The sequence below is a fragment of the Pongo pygmaeus genome, chromosome 12, assembly GCF_028885625.2.
Source record: "Pongo pygmaeus isolate AG05252 chromosome 12, NHGRI_mPonPyg2-v2.0_pri, whole genome shotgun sequence".
NCBI classification, from domain to species: Eukaryota; Metazoa; Chordata; class Mammalia; order Primates; family Hominidae; genus Pongo; species Pongo pygmaeus.
Genome location: NC_072385.2, coordinates 47,103,280 through 47,119,080, shown reverse-complemented (window position 1 = coordinate 47,119,080; position 15,801 = coordinate 47,103,280). Strand labels below are relative to the sequence as shown.

At 41.5% G+C, this 15,801-nt stretch overlaps 2 protein-coding genes and 1 non-coding gene across 14 annotated transcripts in view; 2 read left to right on the top strand and 1 right to left on the bottom strand.

Annotated features, from left to right (window-relative positions):
- PTCD3 (pentatricopeptide repeat domain 3) overlaps positions 1 to 8,264 on the top strand; it is a 31,965-nt gene extending 23,701 nt beyond the window's left edge. Inside the window, exons 15-24 of one of the 2 annotated variants that reach the window (XM_054473695.2) lie at positions 730 to 819; positions 1,166 to 1,194; positions 2,410 to 2,516; positions 3,273 to 3,351; positions 3,441 to 3,531; positions 4,409 to 4,494; positions 4,959 to 5,107; positions 6,639 to 6,680; positions 7,102 to 7,260; positions 7,590 to 8,264. In XM_054473695.2, coding sequence (XP_054329670.1) covers positions 730 to 819; positions 1,166 to 1,194; positions 2,410 to 2,516; positions 3,273 to 3,351; positions 3,441 to 3,531; positions 4,409 to 4,494; positions 4,959 to 5,107; positions 6,639 to 6,680; positions 7,102 to 7,260; positions 7,590 to 7,680 — 923 coding nt within the window. In that variant the 3' untranslated portion in view covers positions 7,681 to 8,264. The remainder of the gene's footprint in view (positions 1 to 729; positions 820 to 1,165; positions 1,195 to 2,409; positions 2,517 to 3,272; positions 3,352 to 3,440; positions 3,532 to 4,408; positions 4,495 to 4,958; positions 5,108 to 6,638; positions 6,681 to 7,101; positions 7,261 to 7,589) is intronic. The other variant, XM_054473699.2, reaches the window with a different exon arrangement.
- Positions 5,991 to 6,127, top strand: LOC129030986 (small nucleolar RNA SNORD94). Its single transcript, XR_008500875.1, has one exon. It is a non-coding gene; the product is annotated as a small nucleolar RNA SNORD94 (small nucleolar RNA).
- A 5,821-nt stretch (positions 8,265 to 14,085) lies between the features above and the next one.
- The window catches only part of IMMT (inner membrane mitochondrial protein), a 55,806-nt gene continuing 54,090 nt past the window's right edge, over positions 14,086 to 15,801 (bottom strand). For all 11 annotated transcript variants that reach the window (XM_054472542.2, XM_054472556.2, XM_054472566.2 and 8 more), the window contains one exon: positions 14,086 to 15,035. In XM_054472542.2, coding sequence (XP_054328517.1) covers positions 14,422 to 15,035 — 614 coding nt within the window. In that variant the 3' untranslated portion in view covers positions 14,086 to 14,421. The remainder of the gene's footprint in view (positions 15,036 to 15,801) is intronic.

Sequence of the window (15,801 nt, the reverse complement as noted above, 5' to 3'; positions counted from 1 at the left end):
TTAAGAACTGCCCTGTCCATTAATTCTAGTTTACTTTTTCTTGACCTCATTCTGATTATATTTAAAGGGAACACAAATGATTACTAGCAAAAAACATTTTTGGCCGGGTGCAGTGGCTCATGCCTGTGGTCCCAGCACTTTGGGAGGCCGAGGTGGGCAGATAACAAGGTCAGGAGTTCAAGACCAGCCTGGTCAATATGGTGAAACCCAGTGTCTACTAAAAATACAAAAATTAGCCAGATGTGGTGGTGGGGGCCTTAGTCCCAGCTGCTCGGAAGGCTGAGGCAGGAGAATCGCTTGAACCCGGGAGGCGGAGGTTGTAGTGAGCCGAGATGGTGCCATCACACTCCAGCCAGGGCAATAGTGCAAGATTCCGTCTCAAAAAAAAAAAAATTTGTTTTTCTAAGTATGCTGGTTTGGTGAGGGAGTGTGTGTTACTGTCTGCCGCCTGCTTCAGTAAGTCAGGCTTCATGTGAAAAGACTATAAAGGAAGGGGAAAGTCTCAGTGGAGCACATGAACAGAGACCTGTGATTATTCCAGATTTTACAGAGAATTGCTCTCTGCAGGGTATAGTGGTTCCTTTAGCAAGCATTGGTCTCCACCCAGCTCTATGCGAGGACTTAGGCTGGAGGTGGAGGAAGGAGAAATGTGTCCCTTTGTATTAGGTACTGTGAGTTTGGTGGTGGTAAAGGAAGTGGATTAAACACATTTGCTTTCTTGTTTTGCAGGAGACCCTTTAAAGAGATCATCCTTCATCATTTATGATATAATGAATGAATTAATGGGAAAGAGATTTTCTCCAAAGGACCCAGATGATGGCATGTATAGAAATCACTTGTGTTTTCCTCCTCTAAAGACAGAGGGCCGGTTTACCTGAGTACCAGTTAGAGGCCTTGTGATCCCTATAGCTTAGAAGTATTTTTTTCTTATTTTATTTTTAAATAGATTTGAGTACATAGTAGGTGTACATAGCTTAGTAATATTTGCCATGATCTTTCTGAGAAAGCCAAAATTGTGGCACGTTCCTGCCTCTCTTAAGTTTTTACGTTCTTAGCTTTATCTTGCATGTTACCAGTTTTGTTGGCAGGATTTTTGTTAATGTTACTGACTTGAAAATATATTTTATCCATTGTAACCAAAGCTCTTGTGAACTTTGATTTTCAGATAAGTTTTTTCAGTCAGCCATGAGCATAGTAAGTATCATTTCTTTATTAATTTGCTATCCATTTCCTAAATTTATCTGTAACTGGAGAGTTCTCCCTGGTTCTTTTCACTTTCTAACTCTTCTGTTCATGTCTTTGCTTCTGTTTTTTCTTCTTTCTCTAAAATCTATAATTTTTTTTTTCTTTGAGATGGAGGTTCACTGTGTCACCCACGCTGGAGTGCAGTGGCTCACCGCAACCTCTGCCTCCTGGGTTCAAGCGATTCTCCTGCCTCAGCCTCCCGAATAGCTGGGACTACAGGTGTGCGTCACCACGCCTGGCTAATTTTTGTATTTTTTGTGGTAGAGATGAAGTTTCACCATGTTGACCAGACTGGTCTTGAACTCCTGACCACCTCCCAAAGTGTTGGGATTACAGGCCTGAGCCAACACGCCTGGCCTAAAATCTGTACTTTTCAATCACATACTATCCCTACCCTTTGTTTATTGTTTACATTGATGTTTTTCATGCCCCTGAACAGATAAGCTTCCATAATATTTCAGATTTGCCTATTAGTAAGTTAAAATTGATAATGGTTTTTCTTTTAGTTTATGTAATCATGCTTATCATAGGAAAAATTTCAAGCAGTTTTAGGATGAACCCGGTTCCCTAGGGGTAATTTAATTGCTTTACTATTAGATTGGTGCAAAAGTAATTATGGCCTTTGCCATTACTTTCCATGGCAAAAACCGCAATTACAAAAGCCACTACTTTCAATAGCAAAAACCACAATTACTTTTGCACCAACCTAGTATTTAGTGTGGATCCTCACAAGGTTTTTACTCTGGGTACTCAAGTGTATGCATATCCAGGCATACTTTCAGGGTGTTTTATTTATTGGCAGCAATCAGTATTTCATAGTAAGAACTATAACTTAACTTTCCTGTGGGTAGATTTTGGAGTTATTTCATGGAGATTTTTACTAGTCCAGACTCTGCAGTGCAGGTGTCTTTTGTGCACTTGACCAGGTGGTGTTATAGGATTAATTTTTAATGGTATAATTGCTAAATTAAAATAATATTGTAATAAATTTCACAAAACTTGGGATTTGTCTCCCCCCCATTTCTTGTAACTTATTTGCTGTCAACCAATAATACGTTGAATCAACATTAAGTATTTTCACAAGACACTCTACTGTTTTTATTTATTTGTGAACCACTGGGTGACAGGATATCAGAGTGATACTTACTACTTGCAAATTTTCAGTGCTCATCTCTCAGAGATCTAGAACTTGCCTACCAAGTACATGGCCTTTTAAATACCGGAGACAACTGGAAATTCATTGGACCTGATCATCATCGTAATTTCTATTAGTAAGTGTGTTGGAAACACATCCTTTTGCATGAGTTACCAGATTCTGCAAGTGGGAGGCTGTTGATGTCCCTTCATACCTCACTTGTGGTTTCAGGCAGCATGCCAGTGATCTAATAGGACATGTTAATTGAGCACTTAGGAATTAAAGCAGTGGTAAAAGTACCAGATTTGAAAGACTAGTTTGTGTCCTTTAAGGGTTTTTTTTTTTGTTTTTTTTTTTTTGCAACACTGTAAAATCCACATATCTTTTTCCTCTACCCCCTCTCATTTTACATTTTCAAATTGCTATAGCAGGGTGAGCCCTGAAGATTTCCTCTCACCTCCCTTGTTTTTGTATTCAGAGATGAAGATACTGGAACCCAGAGATACTCCCTAAATGGGTTTGCTTTTAGGCAGATAAGAACATGAATTTAAGAAGGCAGCATGTTAACAGATGTGTGAGACTTGTTTTCTGTGTATCCAAATCCTTGTTTCACATTGAATGTTTTAAAAATGAATTTGAAATTCAGTATCTATTCACCCCATGACCTAAGAGTATACAGAGGAACCAGTTAGAAATGACCAGTTGAGGGTAGAGTGTTTAATTGAGAAGTCAGCACATACTGGCAGCTCTTAAACCAAATATTGGCTCGTTTAACTTGAAATTGTAAGTATTTTGAAATTCTTTGTAACATATGCTATAATTTCAATCCTTATTTCCCCTGTTGTCAGACATAGCGACTTTAGACTAAACATACTTTTTGCCTTCATCACAGTTCCAAGTTCTTCGATTTGATTTGTCTAATGGAACAAATTGATGTTACCTTGAAGTGGTATGAGGACCTGATACCTTCAGTAAGATGGTTCATTACTTGTTATTTATCATTCTAGATGAATTGGGTTTCTGCAGATTAATGCTTTAAAAATGTGTTTCTCTTAATCAGGTCTACTTTCCCCACTCCCAAACATTGATACATCTTCTCCAAGCATTGGATGTGGCCAATCGGCTAGAAATGATTCCTAAAATTTGGAAAGGTCAGTTTTACTTTTTATGTGTACAGGTGCATCTCACCTCAATATCCTCTATTTTGATAATGAATGTGCTAACATTACTGTTAGGGATGAAAACTTCCATTTTGACTGAACTGAATGTGTTAGCTGAGACCTACTTCAAGGTCATGTGCTCATGTTGTATGTTGGCTATCAGGAGAAAAATTTGTTGAAAATGACTTAAGTCAGTCCCTTTGTGACATAGGAATGAGCTGAGTTTTGTGCACCTGTTGTGGGATATGACCCAAAGAAAATAAATGCTAATGACGTGGCAGACCTTAAATCTGAATAAAGGTCTTTGACCTGAAAGCCTGTGTGATTCCTCTGTGCCAGTGTTGCCTCACTTTGCTAACCACAGTCAGTGATGATTATGTTTCCAAGTAACATAATCCATAAAACATAACAAAGCCATGAGCATCACGCATCATGGGTGTGTGTGTCTTATGTGTATAACTTGGCTGCAAAATGAAATAGGTACTCTGTATCTTTCACTAGGTGACTACTGTATTATAAAGTCAGTAGGCTCTAGTCCTGCCCTCCTGCTTCACACGACTGCTCTAATGAGTAATAAAAGTATATCAAGAATTCCCAAGTGCTATAAAACAACGTCTTACCACATGGAGCTGGTGTCCGCTCCCATGTAGTGCACATGCCGTGATGAACACGCCACTGGAACAAGGCCCAGGCATTGGCTTTTACATTTGTTCCACTGTGAATCCTGGTGGGTTTCTGGAATCCTGGGATAAGCCTAGAATAAATAACAGCAACTTATTTTTACCCACCAAAAAATAGGTTGACAGTGAACAAGAGAGTGTTGGTTTTACATAACAATGATCACTCCTTGTTCCTTTCTTGTTTCAAGATAGTAAAGAATATGGTCATACTTTCCGCAGCGACCTGAGAGAAGAGATCCTGAAGCTCATGGCAAGGGACAAGCACCCTCCAGAGGTAGGCCTGAAACTCATCAGCCAGTATGTCCTCCCATACTGAGGTCTTTTTAAGGCTAGCTTCCCTGGTTTCATCTGCCATTTTGGAGAGTTCTGCCACCCAAACCCATATTTGAGTGATGATAACATCTAAACATATCTTGCCCTTAGCAGAAATTTGTTCTTAAAGTTACCCTCTTTCCTGTAGTCCAAAGCAAGCAACATGAAATTAGCTTCTGTCTTCAGCTTGCTTTTTAAAAAATCTCCATCTATAAAGGAAATGCATAGCTGAATTTGAAAGTTGTGGCTAATCAAAATACTTAAGACAGGGTCCTTTTTTTTATTAAATTACTTGTGTGCTATACACATAATATATTCAAATGGTAAAATGCATTGCTCAGATTTTAAGGATCCTGTGTTAGTCTCCTGAACTGAAATTCTCATAAAACCAGTTAGGCAGTTCTGCTGACTCCTAAAGCTTCTCAGCTTCAGGTGGCATTTGCTGACTGTGCTGCTGATATCAAATCTGCGTATGAAAGCCAACACATCAGACAGACTGCTCAGGATTGGCCAGCCACCTCTCTCAACTGTATAGCTATCCTCTTTTTAAGGGCTGGGAGAACTCAGGAAGCCTGGTGAGTACAGTACCACAAGTATACACTTCAGAAGCTTTTGTATTTGGATCTAAAACATTGACCCACGCTGGTAGAGGTTCTTTCATTTGGCCATATAACAAGTATTTGATTCGGAAACTTGCAAATACCAACTAAAAAGCAAACTTTTGGAAGAAGACAATATGCATGATGTGCTTGAGATAAGGCATAGTTCTCTCAAAACCATAGGGTGAGAATTATCTTTCTACTTTCTGTGTCTATGGACAAGTAAGTCACTTAACCTCATTACTCCACTTAAATGGACTAAAGATCAAAGAAATATATGATCAAAGAAACGTAGTTTTGAAAATGTTTTGGTCATTTGGGTTACTGAAGTATTTTTGGATGCTTCTGCCATCCCGCTCTCCAGCTTCAAATGTGGGCTGTGTACTTAGACTTCTGGAAGCTGGCATTTACGCACATTAACTAAACTTGGCCTTGACCACAACCCATCCTTGGTTGGTGCCACTGTGTTCTGGTTATGTTTTTATCAGCACTTCATTCACATACTAATTTTTAGTGTTTGTGAATGGGAACCTTATGCATATTCATGTTTCCAAAAATGAGCAAAAGGATCTTTTGTAGGGGTAGTGACAGGTGGTTTTCCTGTATTTTGTTTTGTATATAAATGTGTGTTCTAAAAGTCATAAGTGGGGGGTGCTTGTGTATGGCTCCTTGTACAAGAAAGTAACTTTATTTGAACATCTGATTGCTAGTCAGCTATCTCCAGGAAAAGATGATGAAGGCTTGTCTTTGATGTGTGGCTCACACACGTCTCTCTAGCAACTATGCTGCTAGTGACAGAGACGTATGACATTTGCATTTGGTTGTTAGCGCAGGCAGTTTGGCACACACTTGATATGACCAGGCTGTGATGATTGGCGCAGGGGTACGGACCTCAGCTGAGTCATGGGAGCTGAATGTATGTGTTTCTCCTTTGTCCTGCGTGTGGCAGGCTGATGGGGAGCACTTACATGAGACTGTTGCCTCAATCTGAGCCTACACTTCATAACAGAATTCTAAGACAGACTGAACCCCTGCCGTACTTTTAAGAGAGGGAAACAGCATGGTTCCGTTCTTTGCCTCTTTTCCAGCTGTGCACAGGATGGATTCCCTCCTTAGAAGGACAGTGGTGATCCTCTACAAGAGGACAAATACAGTTGGAGTATCCCTTTTCCAAAATGCTTGAGACCAGAAGTGTATGGGGTTTTAGATTTTGGAGCATTTTTGTATTAGGAATATTCAGCCTATACCAGCAAATCTCGACATTGGCAGCATATCAGATTTACGTGAAAATTGCAGTGTAGATTCATTTGGGGAGTTTAAGCACCCGTGGTGATTCTCATGTACACACAGGGCTGGGAGCTAGTAGAGCCCACAGATGTGTGTCTTTGGGAGCTTACAGTATAGTTAAGAAAAGGGCATTTAGTCTCTGATTTCAGAGGGAAGACAGCTATAGTATCTGATTGCCTTGTTTTTCTAATAGTATTCATAATCTTTTTCTCTTGAGCAGGAACATGTTGGAGCTTTTCAGGAAGCATAATAAGATTCCTAGGTAAGTTTAAATCAACCAGCTGTGTTTGGGTACAGCCTGGAAGTAGCCACATTGGAATTTCTTCACCAGCCTTAGCCACCACATTTGGGCACTCTTCTGTTAGGCAAGCATACCGTCAACTCCCTATTATCCAGGGCATCCTGAGGCAAGCAGTTTTTTATCTGTGCTCAAGATCATCGTACATTGGGGCTACATTGAATAGATCATCATGAAGTCATATTGAATGAATATTGATAATCCCTTTGGCCCTTTAGACTTTCTAACCTCACTGGAAACAAATAACAATAAATGTTAGACTTCATCTAATTTTGTCTCCAGAAATACTGTTGGGAATTCTATTACTGAACTTACACTGGATCTTGCCTATAAATGTTTTACTGAAGGCGTTGGAGAAAGTTCACACTTTGCCTTTCTTTTACAGAAGTGAGTTGCTGAATGAGCTTATGGACAGTGCAAAAGTGTCTAACAGCCCTTCCCAGGCCATTGAAGTAGTAGAGCTGGCAAGTGCCTTCAGCTTACCTATTTGTGAGGGCCTCACCCAGAGAGTAATGAGTGATTTTGCAATCAACCAGGAACAAAAGTAAGTGGGTCACCATGAAGCAAAGTTTGTAAAATGGAGACCTTTCGTCCATCTGCCCATTCAAAATGTTCATAGCTTTCGATCCCTTCTATTTCCTTGCAAAAAGTCAGAATGTAGTAATTTAATGACTATTTCATTTGTCATGCAAGTCAGGAAGGCCTATAGATTTGACTGTTAGAACCTTTTTCTTTCTGATATAGTTTAATGCAGCTGCAGGGTCCCTTTTTCTGATTTCAAAACTGACAGGCTATAGGTGAGTGTCAGAGACACCGAGAACCCCAGCACCCAGTTGAATTGCAGTGTAATCCTCCATTTTCTTTTCTTAACAGGGAAGCCCTAGGTAATCTAACTGCATTGACCAGTGACAGTGATACTGACAGCAGCAGTGACAGTGACAGTGACACCAGTGAAGGCAAATGAAAGTGGAGATTCAGGAGCAGCAACAGCCTCACCGTAGCTGCTGGAATCACACCTGAGAACTGAGATATACCAATATTTAACATTGTTACAAAGAAGAAAAGATACAGATTTGGTGTATTTCTTACTGTGAGGTACAGTCAGTACACAGCTGACTTATGTAGATTTAAGCTGCTAATTTGCTACTTAATAACCATCTATTAATGCACCATTAAAGGCTTAGCATTTAACTAGCAACATTGCGGTTTTCAGATACATGGTGAGGTCCATGGCTCTTGTCATCAGGATAAGCCTGCACACCTACAGTGTCGGTGAGCTGACCTCACGATGCTGTCCTCGTGCGATTGCCCTCTCCTGCTGCTGGACTTCTGCCTTTGTTGGCCTGATGTGCTGCTGTGACGCTGGTCCTTCATCTTAGAAAGGTGTTCATGCAGTTCTATCACAGCTGGGGTTGGGTCAATAGTTTCCCAGTTTCAGGATATTTCGATGTCAGAAATAATGCATCTTAGGAATGACTAAGCAAGATAATGGCAGTTTAGGCTGCACAAATGGTAAAATGACTGTAAATAAATGTTGTAATTAGTGTACACGTTTGCATTTCTGCTAATATAGCTGCTGCCATAGTTTTCTAACTTGAACAGCCATGAATGTTTCATGTCTCCTTTTTTGTCTATAGCTGGTACCTATTTTAGTGGTTGAAATGAGAGCTAGTGATGACAGAAGGATGTGGAATGTCTTCTTGACATCATTGTGTATTGCTGGTAATCAAGTTGGTAACGACTACTTCTAGCAGCTCTTACTACTATGACTTAAATGGTCCTGGAAGGCAGTAAGTGGAGGTTTGCAGCATTCCTGCCTTGATGAGGGCTTCTACCACTGACCACTTTGCACATACCTGGCTCCCAGATTTACTTAGGGTACCCCATGAGTTGTCCACATGAGCAGCTTCATCTTTACCTTGCCAGAGTTGACAATTATGGGATACTCTAGTCTACTTATACTTGTGTTCCCATCTGTCTGCCATCCTCTGAAGGCCAGGACCCAGTCATACATCCTTAGAAACCAAAGTATGGTTTGTGTTTTCTCTTGAAATGTCAGGTCTTAAGGCATTTAATTGAGGGACAAAAAAAAAAAAAAGCTGATATAGTAGCTAGCTACTTAAGCATCCATGGGTATTGCTCCATATCAAAGCAGATTTGCAGGACAGAGAGTAAATTAGCCTTCAGTCTTGGTTTACAGCTTCCAAGGAGAGCCTGGCCACCTGAAAGGTTAACTCGGTCTCTTCCTGTCTCTGGTTTATCAGCACCTGCAGATGCCTGACTCTTGTTAGCCTTACTATTCAATACAGTCCTTAGATTCATGGTATGCCTCTTCCTATCCAGGCACCAATTCTGAATCACCATGTTGCTCTGCAGCTAGAGTTGATAGGAGAAAATCCATTTGGGTAGATGGCCCATGAATTTGTAGTAGACTTTCAAAATGAATGATTTGTTAGCTTGGTACTTTTAAGTTTGTGATACAGATCCTCCAAACCCATACTCTGATGAATTAACTTTCTTGAACATAGAGAAAAATTAAGGCCTCATAGGATGAGTCTCCATTCTCTGTAAATGCTTATTTTATCATAGTCTTTAGCCTCTACTATGAGTAAAATGTTCTCTTTGGCCGGGTGTGGTGACTAACACCTGTAATCTCAGCACTTTGGGAGGCAGAGGCGGGAGGATCACTTAGGTCCAGGAGTTCGAGACCAGCCTAGGCAACATAGTGAGACACCGGATCTACAAAAAAATAAAAAGGCAGACTGGTGTTATGCATCTGTGTCCTAGCTAATTGGGAGGGTGAGATGGGAGGATTGTTTGAGCCTAGGAGAGGGAGGTTGCAGTGAGCCGTGATCGTACCACTGCACTCCAGCCTGGGCAACAGAGCAAGACCCTGTCTTGGAGAAACCAGAATTTCGGAAGAGCAAATGGGGCTAAGTGCGGTGGCTCATGCCTGTAATCCCAGCACTTAGGGTGCCAACGTGGATTACCTGAGCCCAGGAGTTTGAGACCAGCCTGGGTAACAGTGAGACCCCCCCTCCCTACAAAAGATTTTAATAATTAGTTGGGCGTAGTGGTGCATGCCTGTAATCCCAGCTACTCTGGAGACAGGTGGAGAGATTGCTTGAGCCTGGGAAGCTGAGGCTGCAGTAGCCATGACTGCACCACTGCATTCCAGCCTGGTTGACAGAGCAACCCTTGTCTCCAAGAAAAAAAAAAAAAGCAAATGGGATTAAGGACTCTCACGGAATGGGAAGGGGAAAGGGAGTCTTACTATATGTGGAATAAACTTGCTCAGTGTTGCCACAGAGTTACATTACCAATGTGTAGAAGTCAGAAACTAGACTTGTAGTTTGGTTCAACATTTGAGGATTGTTTTATAGCCATCAAAGTATTCAAGAGGTTGGATGGCACTCAAAAGATTCTACATGTCTAGAATCAAACTCAAATCTGGCACGTAGGTGCTTCTTAGTAAATGCTTAATGAATGCCACCAACTCTGCAGTATTCATTGATTTTGAGACCTTAGTCATGTTGCTACTAAAAGTAGGGCATATGACTGCCTAAGAAACAGAACTTCGAGAAGTCCTAACGTAACCACAGTAAAGCAGACTCCCCTTTCAGCAACCTCAAAGCAAAAAAAAAAAAAAAAAACCCCAGTTAGCTGCTATATAAACACTATACCAAGCACTAGGCTTACAGGAAAAGATGTCAGATTGTACTGTCACTGGTTATGTACCCATATTCTGTAAGATAGGGTAGCATTTGTCTTTCAAACTGCAGGGTTTGAAATCAATTTTTGTGGGTGATTGGAATTTTTTAATGAAATGCATTAGAACATCTAAGCACGTCGCATACAGTTTTGTGATGGTGCACTTTTGCATTGCAATATAGATCTGTGCATAGATATATGCATTAAGTGTAGCAAATCGTGATGTAAATTTTTTACTGCTGGTCATGGTCAAAAAGTAAGATATGCTAGGAAATTGAGTCACTAGGAGCATGGATGTGTAAGGCAGGTAACTATTTAGATTCAACATTAATGGTAGAGTGGCATTTTACCAAAAAAATGGGTGTGTTTGATTTGGGTGCTGTAAGGCAATTTGCTAGGACATGGGATAATCAGATTACACAAAATCTAGGCAGTGAACAAGTCTTCCTGGCCCAGGAAATAGCCTATTAAAAAATGATGTCCAGGCCAGGCACAGTGGCTCAGGCCTGTAATCCCAGGACTTCGGGAGGCTGAGGCTGGAGGATTGCTTGAGTTGAAGACCAGCCTGAGCAACACAGTGAAAACCCATCTCAAAAAAAAAAAAAAAAAAAAACTGTCCAGCTGTGGACTTTGAGGATTCAGGACTGCTGGGGATCAAGCCCGAGAACGTTTTTCGGAGCTCTGTGATTTAAGATGCTCGAAAAGTAAGAGTCCAAAAGGAGTAAAGGTCATGACAGAATTTACTCCCAGGACAATCTAAGTTCTGCCACAAGTACCCGTGGTGTCTGTTCCCACAACAATGGCCCCTTCACAAGCTCTTGCCTCACAACCCCTGCAGAAGCCCTTCAACAAAACGAATAGACTAGTGAAACCTACTCCTCACATGGGTAAGAGCTGTAGCGGGCAGGTGACCCTCCTCCCTGCCCCCATCCTTTGCTTCCTCAAGCTCCCTGCCAACCTCAGGGCCCATGGATACATCAATGGGAAGGAAACCAGGGAAGCACAGACCTATAGTACAACGGGTGTAGTGACCACTGGACCTGATGAAGCCAATCTGCCTGACATTTAATACGCCTTTTTATTTCCCTTCTGTGTTAAATCAAATGATCTGTTCTGCACTGAGCCAAGCAAGTTACTTTTAAAACTGGTGGCACAACTCATTTGGGACTTGGAGACTGCTTTTATACAGAACCTGTTAAGAGAACAGGGGATTTAAATACAAAGGAATACGAAGGTAGTGTGCCTTAAAGACTGTCTAAAATTAGGTTTTAGTTTGTTACATTATTTTGAAATATCAAACAACATGAAAATGTTAAATCAGCATGCGTGACTTTTAAGATGTTGAACACTGTCCTACATCAGTGAGGAGGGAGGCAATAAGGTAATTTCAGACTAAAACAGATTGAGGATGAAACCAAGACAGAAGTGATGATTTGGCTTTTTATGATTTTTGCTGTGGAAATGGCAGTCGTGTGACTTTTCACTTGCAGTTTAAATGAAAGGGTGAAGTGAAGCCGACCTGCCCTAATGGCTCAGGGCTATATCCGCCTCCCAGATAACCCTGGCCCTTGGGACTCCATCTCCTTGAAGTAGTACTGAGAATCCAAGAGGCTCCGCTGCTTTTTGCACATGGTTACTGAGTTACATCTCAGGAAGATTTTTAAGCATGAGGAAGGAAAATACAGGCCTGGCCAAGCAGGGTCCCCTCTTCAGTATCATCTTTGTTCCTAATAAGCAATCAAGGGGGTGGGTGTGTTGGCTGGTAAAGGAACTACTAAGATTCAGAAGCTTGTAGTCATTATTTTGTTTCACAGGTTAAAATAAACCACTTGGCTGGGCGCGGTGGCTCACACCTGTAATCCCAGCACTTTGGGAGGCCAGGGTGGGCAGATCACGAAGTTGGGAGTTCGGGACAAGCCTGGCCAACGCAGTGAAACCCCATCTCTACTAAAAATACAAAAAAATTAGCCAGGCGTGGTGGTGGGCACCTGTAATCCCAGCTACTCGGGAGGCTGAGGCAGGACAATTGCTTGAACCTGGGAGGCAGAGGTTGCAGTGAGCAGAGATCACGCCACTGCACTCCAGCCCAGGCGACAGTGCGAGACTCTGTCTCAAAAAAGAATAATAAAAAATAAACCACTCAGTATTGCTGCTTCTAAGTTCCGACAGATAATCGCATCTGAAGGAAGTTATTTCAGGGCTCCAAGAGAAATTTAGATTTTCTTATAACCTATAATATTTTACATATACAAATAAAATAGAAATTATAAGCATTTCTAATATGACAAATAGGGAAGTTTAGCTTTACAAGTAATGTATTTTGCAATTTTGTGCCATTCCAAAAGGGAAGACTGAATTTAGAACAGTCCTATTATTTCCTAATAAAAACTTAGTATCCCCTAGGTAGGTGCACAGAGTGCCTCTGCCTTTGAGATTACGGGCATTAATCTCAGGAAGGAACACAAAGCATGTGTTCCAATCAGAAACTAGATATATTTTGTTGAATTAAGTAAATCCACTTAGGAGGGAATATAAGGACTATTGACAACATTAACACAAGCCAAAGGTGGACCAATATATCCCAAAATCAAAGGACAAGGCCAGTGCCATACAGACACTAGAAAGTAATTATCCAAATGCAGGGGCTGGCATACACCTACAGATGCAGAACCTGCCCCTTTTGTGATTCCAGATGTGTTGCTCAGATAAAAGTGCCTCCTCAATTTCTTTGTGAACACACAATCCCCAACAAACAGTTGTAATTTTGAAGAAAGTTGACATATTTTTATGTAGAGATGGTGGTCTTCATGGAGTAAAAAAAAGAATGTTAGTGCTTATGCAATATGACAATTGTACTAATCTTTAGAAAGATGAACTGAGAAAGTTCTCTGGGTTTTATAGCAATCTACATCAAATACACAACAAAACTATTTAATCTCTTCATTAAGATTCCAGGCTCCCCATCCCCCTACTTTGAAGGGATTCACAGCCCAGGTACTAGAAAGAACTAAGCTCCATTACCAGTGTTTTAGAACTGTCAGCTGTGACCCATATAGGGCTGCTGAATTAACTTGTGGGTAGAGACCAACATTTTAACAAGTCACTAGAATGATATATCCCCAATTATAAATACATGTGGCACTTTGGCTTGTATATTACTCTTTTGAGTCTGAGCAGCAGGAATCAATTCACCAAAACCTTCAAAGCCAAAAAGCAGGCTGTGGACTTCTGGTGACGCAATTCACAGCCTGGAAACTGTGAGCTAGAAGTTCCTACTTCTGCTGTTGTTGTTTCTCAAGGTTATTTTCTGTACATACAACAAACTAGAATTTTTTTTTTTTTTTGAGACGGAGTTTTGCTCCTGTTGCCCGGGCTGGAGTGCGATGGCACGATCCTGACTCACTGCAACCTCCACCTCCCAGGTTCAAGCGATTCTCCTGCCTCAGCCTCCCGAGTAGCTGGGATTACAGGCATGCGCCGCCACGCCCAGCTTAATTTTGTATTTTTAGTAGAGATGGGTTTCTCCATGTTGGCCAGGCTGGTCTCGAACTCCCAACCTCAGGTGATCCACCCGCCTCAGCCTCCCAAAGTGCTGGGATTACAGGCGTGAGCCACCGCACCTGGCCAGAAATGTACTTTTTGAAAAGGGATAAGATACTCAGTTTTCATCTTGTTGCTTTATTCAGTTTGCTCCGAGGGCAAAATCAACAGTAGTAGAGGTCACAAACATTATTTTGATTGGCCTCACAAGCCTCATCAGTAAAACCTGAAAAAACAGAAAATGTTACACAAGTTGCAAAGAAAGCACTCCTGGAGTTCACTGACATGATAGCAAATGGAAAGAATATAAATGCAACAGGTGTTAACATTTAGAACAGTACTTGTAAACCCACTCATTTCTAGACAATTCTGGGACCCTCGTTGCGAACCCTTCATCTATCACTGCTGATTTCCTTTGACATGAAATATGACTTTATGAAAATCTTCCTAAACCTTACTCTGGCTGCACTTGAGTGGTTCCTATTCCTACGGCGCTGGCATACGCTGTCAGGATTTCCACTATCTGTTTCGTTTCTAGGGTCATTCGGGCTTCCTTCAGCCAGTCCTGTGCCACTCGTCTGGATTCCCCCTTCAGCTGATTGACAAACTTTGCTGCTAGCTCCAGATCACCATGCTCAATGCAATAGGAAGCATATGACAGTAATTTAAATGTGTTTATATCCTCAGGGCAGAGCTCCAGGGGCGGCTTCAGTTGCTGAGGTGGGAATAGGAGCAGGGACTGTAGGTAGGAGAGGAAGTACTGGTACAAGCTATTTCTGGTTTCATCAATCATTGCTACCCTTCGGGCCAGTTTTTGAACAGCATAGAAACGGGCTCTAAGGGTCTCTTCACTGTACACCCCACGGGTCAGGGACTCTGGAGGGATAGCTGCGGTTAAAGCTTGGGTGAATTCATTATCAGAACAGTTGGCTTTGATGGCCTCAACTGCACTACCCAGCGGGATAGTAGGTGTTTCTGCAGATGAGGTCTTCATGCTGTACTTTAATGCCTCCACTGAAAGCCAGAGTTGGTGGGCTTTTCTGGCTTCCTCTTCAGCAACTGCATGACCTACAAAGAAAAAAAGGCAAAGCCAAACATTTTTCTCTGCATCTGACAACATACATCCACAGAACTGATGCACATTCAACAAGCTACATCTACACATGTGGAAGATGAGGCCAGAGAGTTTCTTACAACCCCACCCCCACCACTTATTTCTGGTGTATTTTCCTAGCTGGCCTCTTCATATCAGGCAGTAAAGTCAGAAGTCATTCACATCTGCATGATATCTAATCCACATATTTTTACCTTTACTAGTTGAGAAAGAAACATATTATTTAAATTAGGCTAAGACTTACGCTAAGGCCATCAGAAATTTTCTGCAAAGAAATGGGAGACTTCAGGGCCAGGCACAATGGCTCACGCCTGTAATCCCAGCACTTTGGGAGGCCGAGGTGGGTGGATCACTTGTGGTCAGGAGTTCAGGACTAGCCTGGCCAACATGGTGAAACCCTGTGTCTACTAAAAATACAAAACCTAGCCAGGCGTGGTGGCACGCACCTGTATTCCCAGCTACTCAGGGGGCTGAGGCAGGAGAATCGCTTGAACCCAGGAGGCGGAGGCTGCAGTGAGTCGATATCACAACACTGCACTTTACCCTGGGCGACAGAGCAAGACTCTGTCTCAAAAAAAAAAAAAAAAAGGGAAGACTTCAAACGAACTTAACAGACTACTGGATCTTGAAATTCCATGAGTATTGAATTTATTTTTATTGTTATGCGACAAAAAAAGATTCCATAACATCCTTAAAAAAACCCATTTTATTAATAACCTC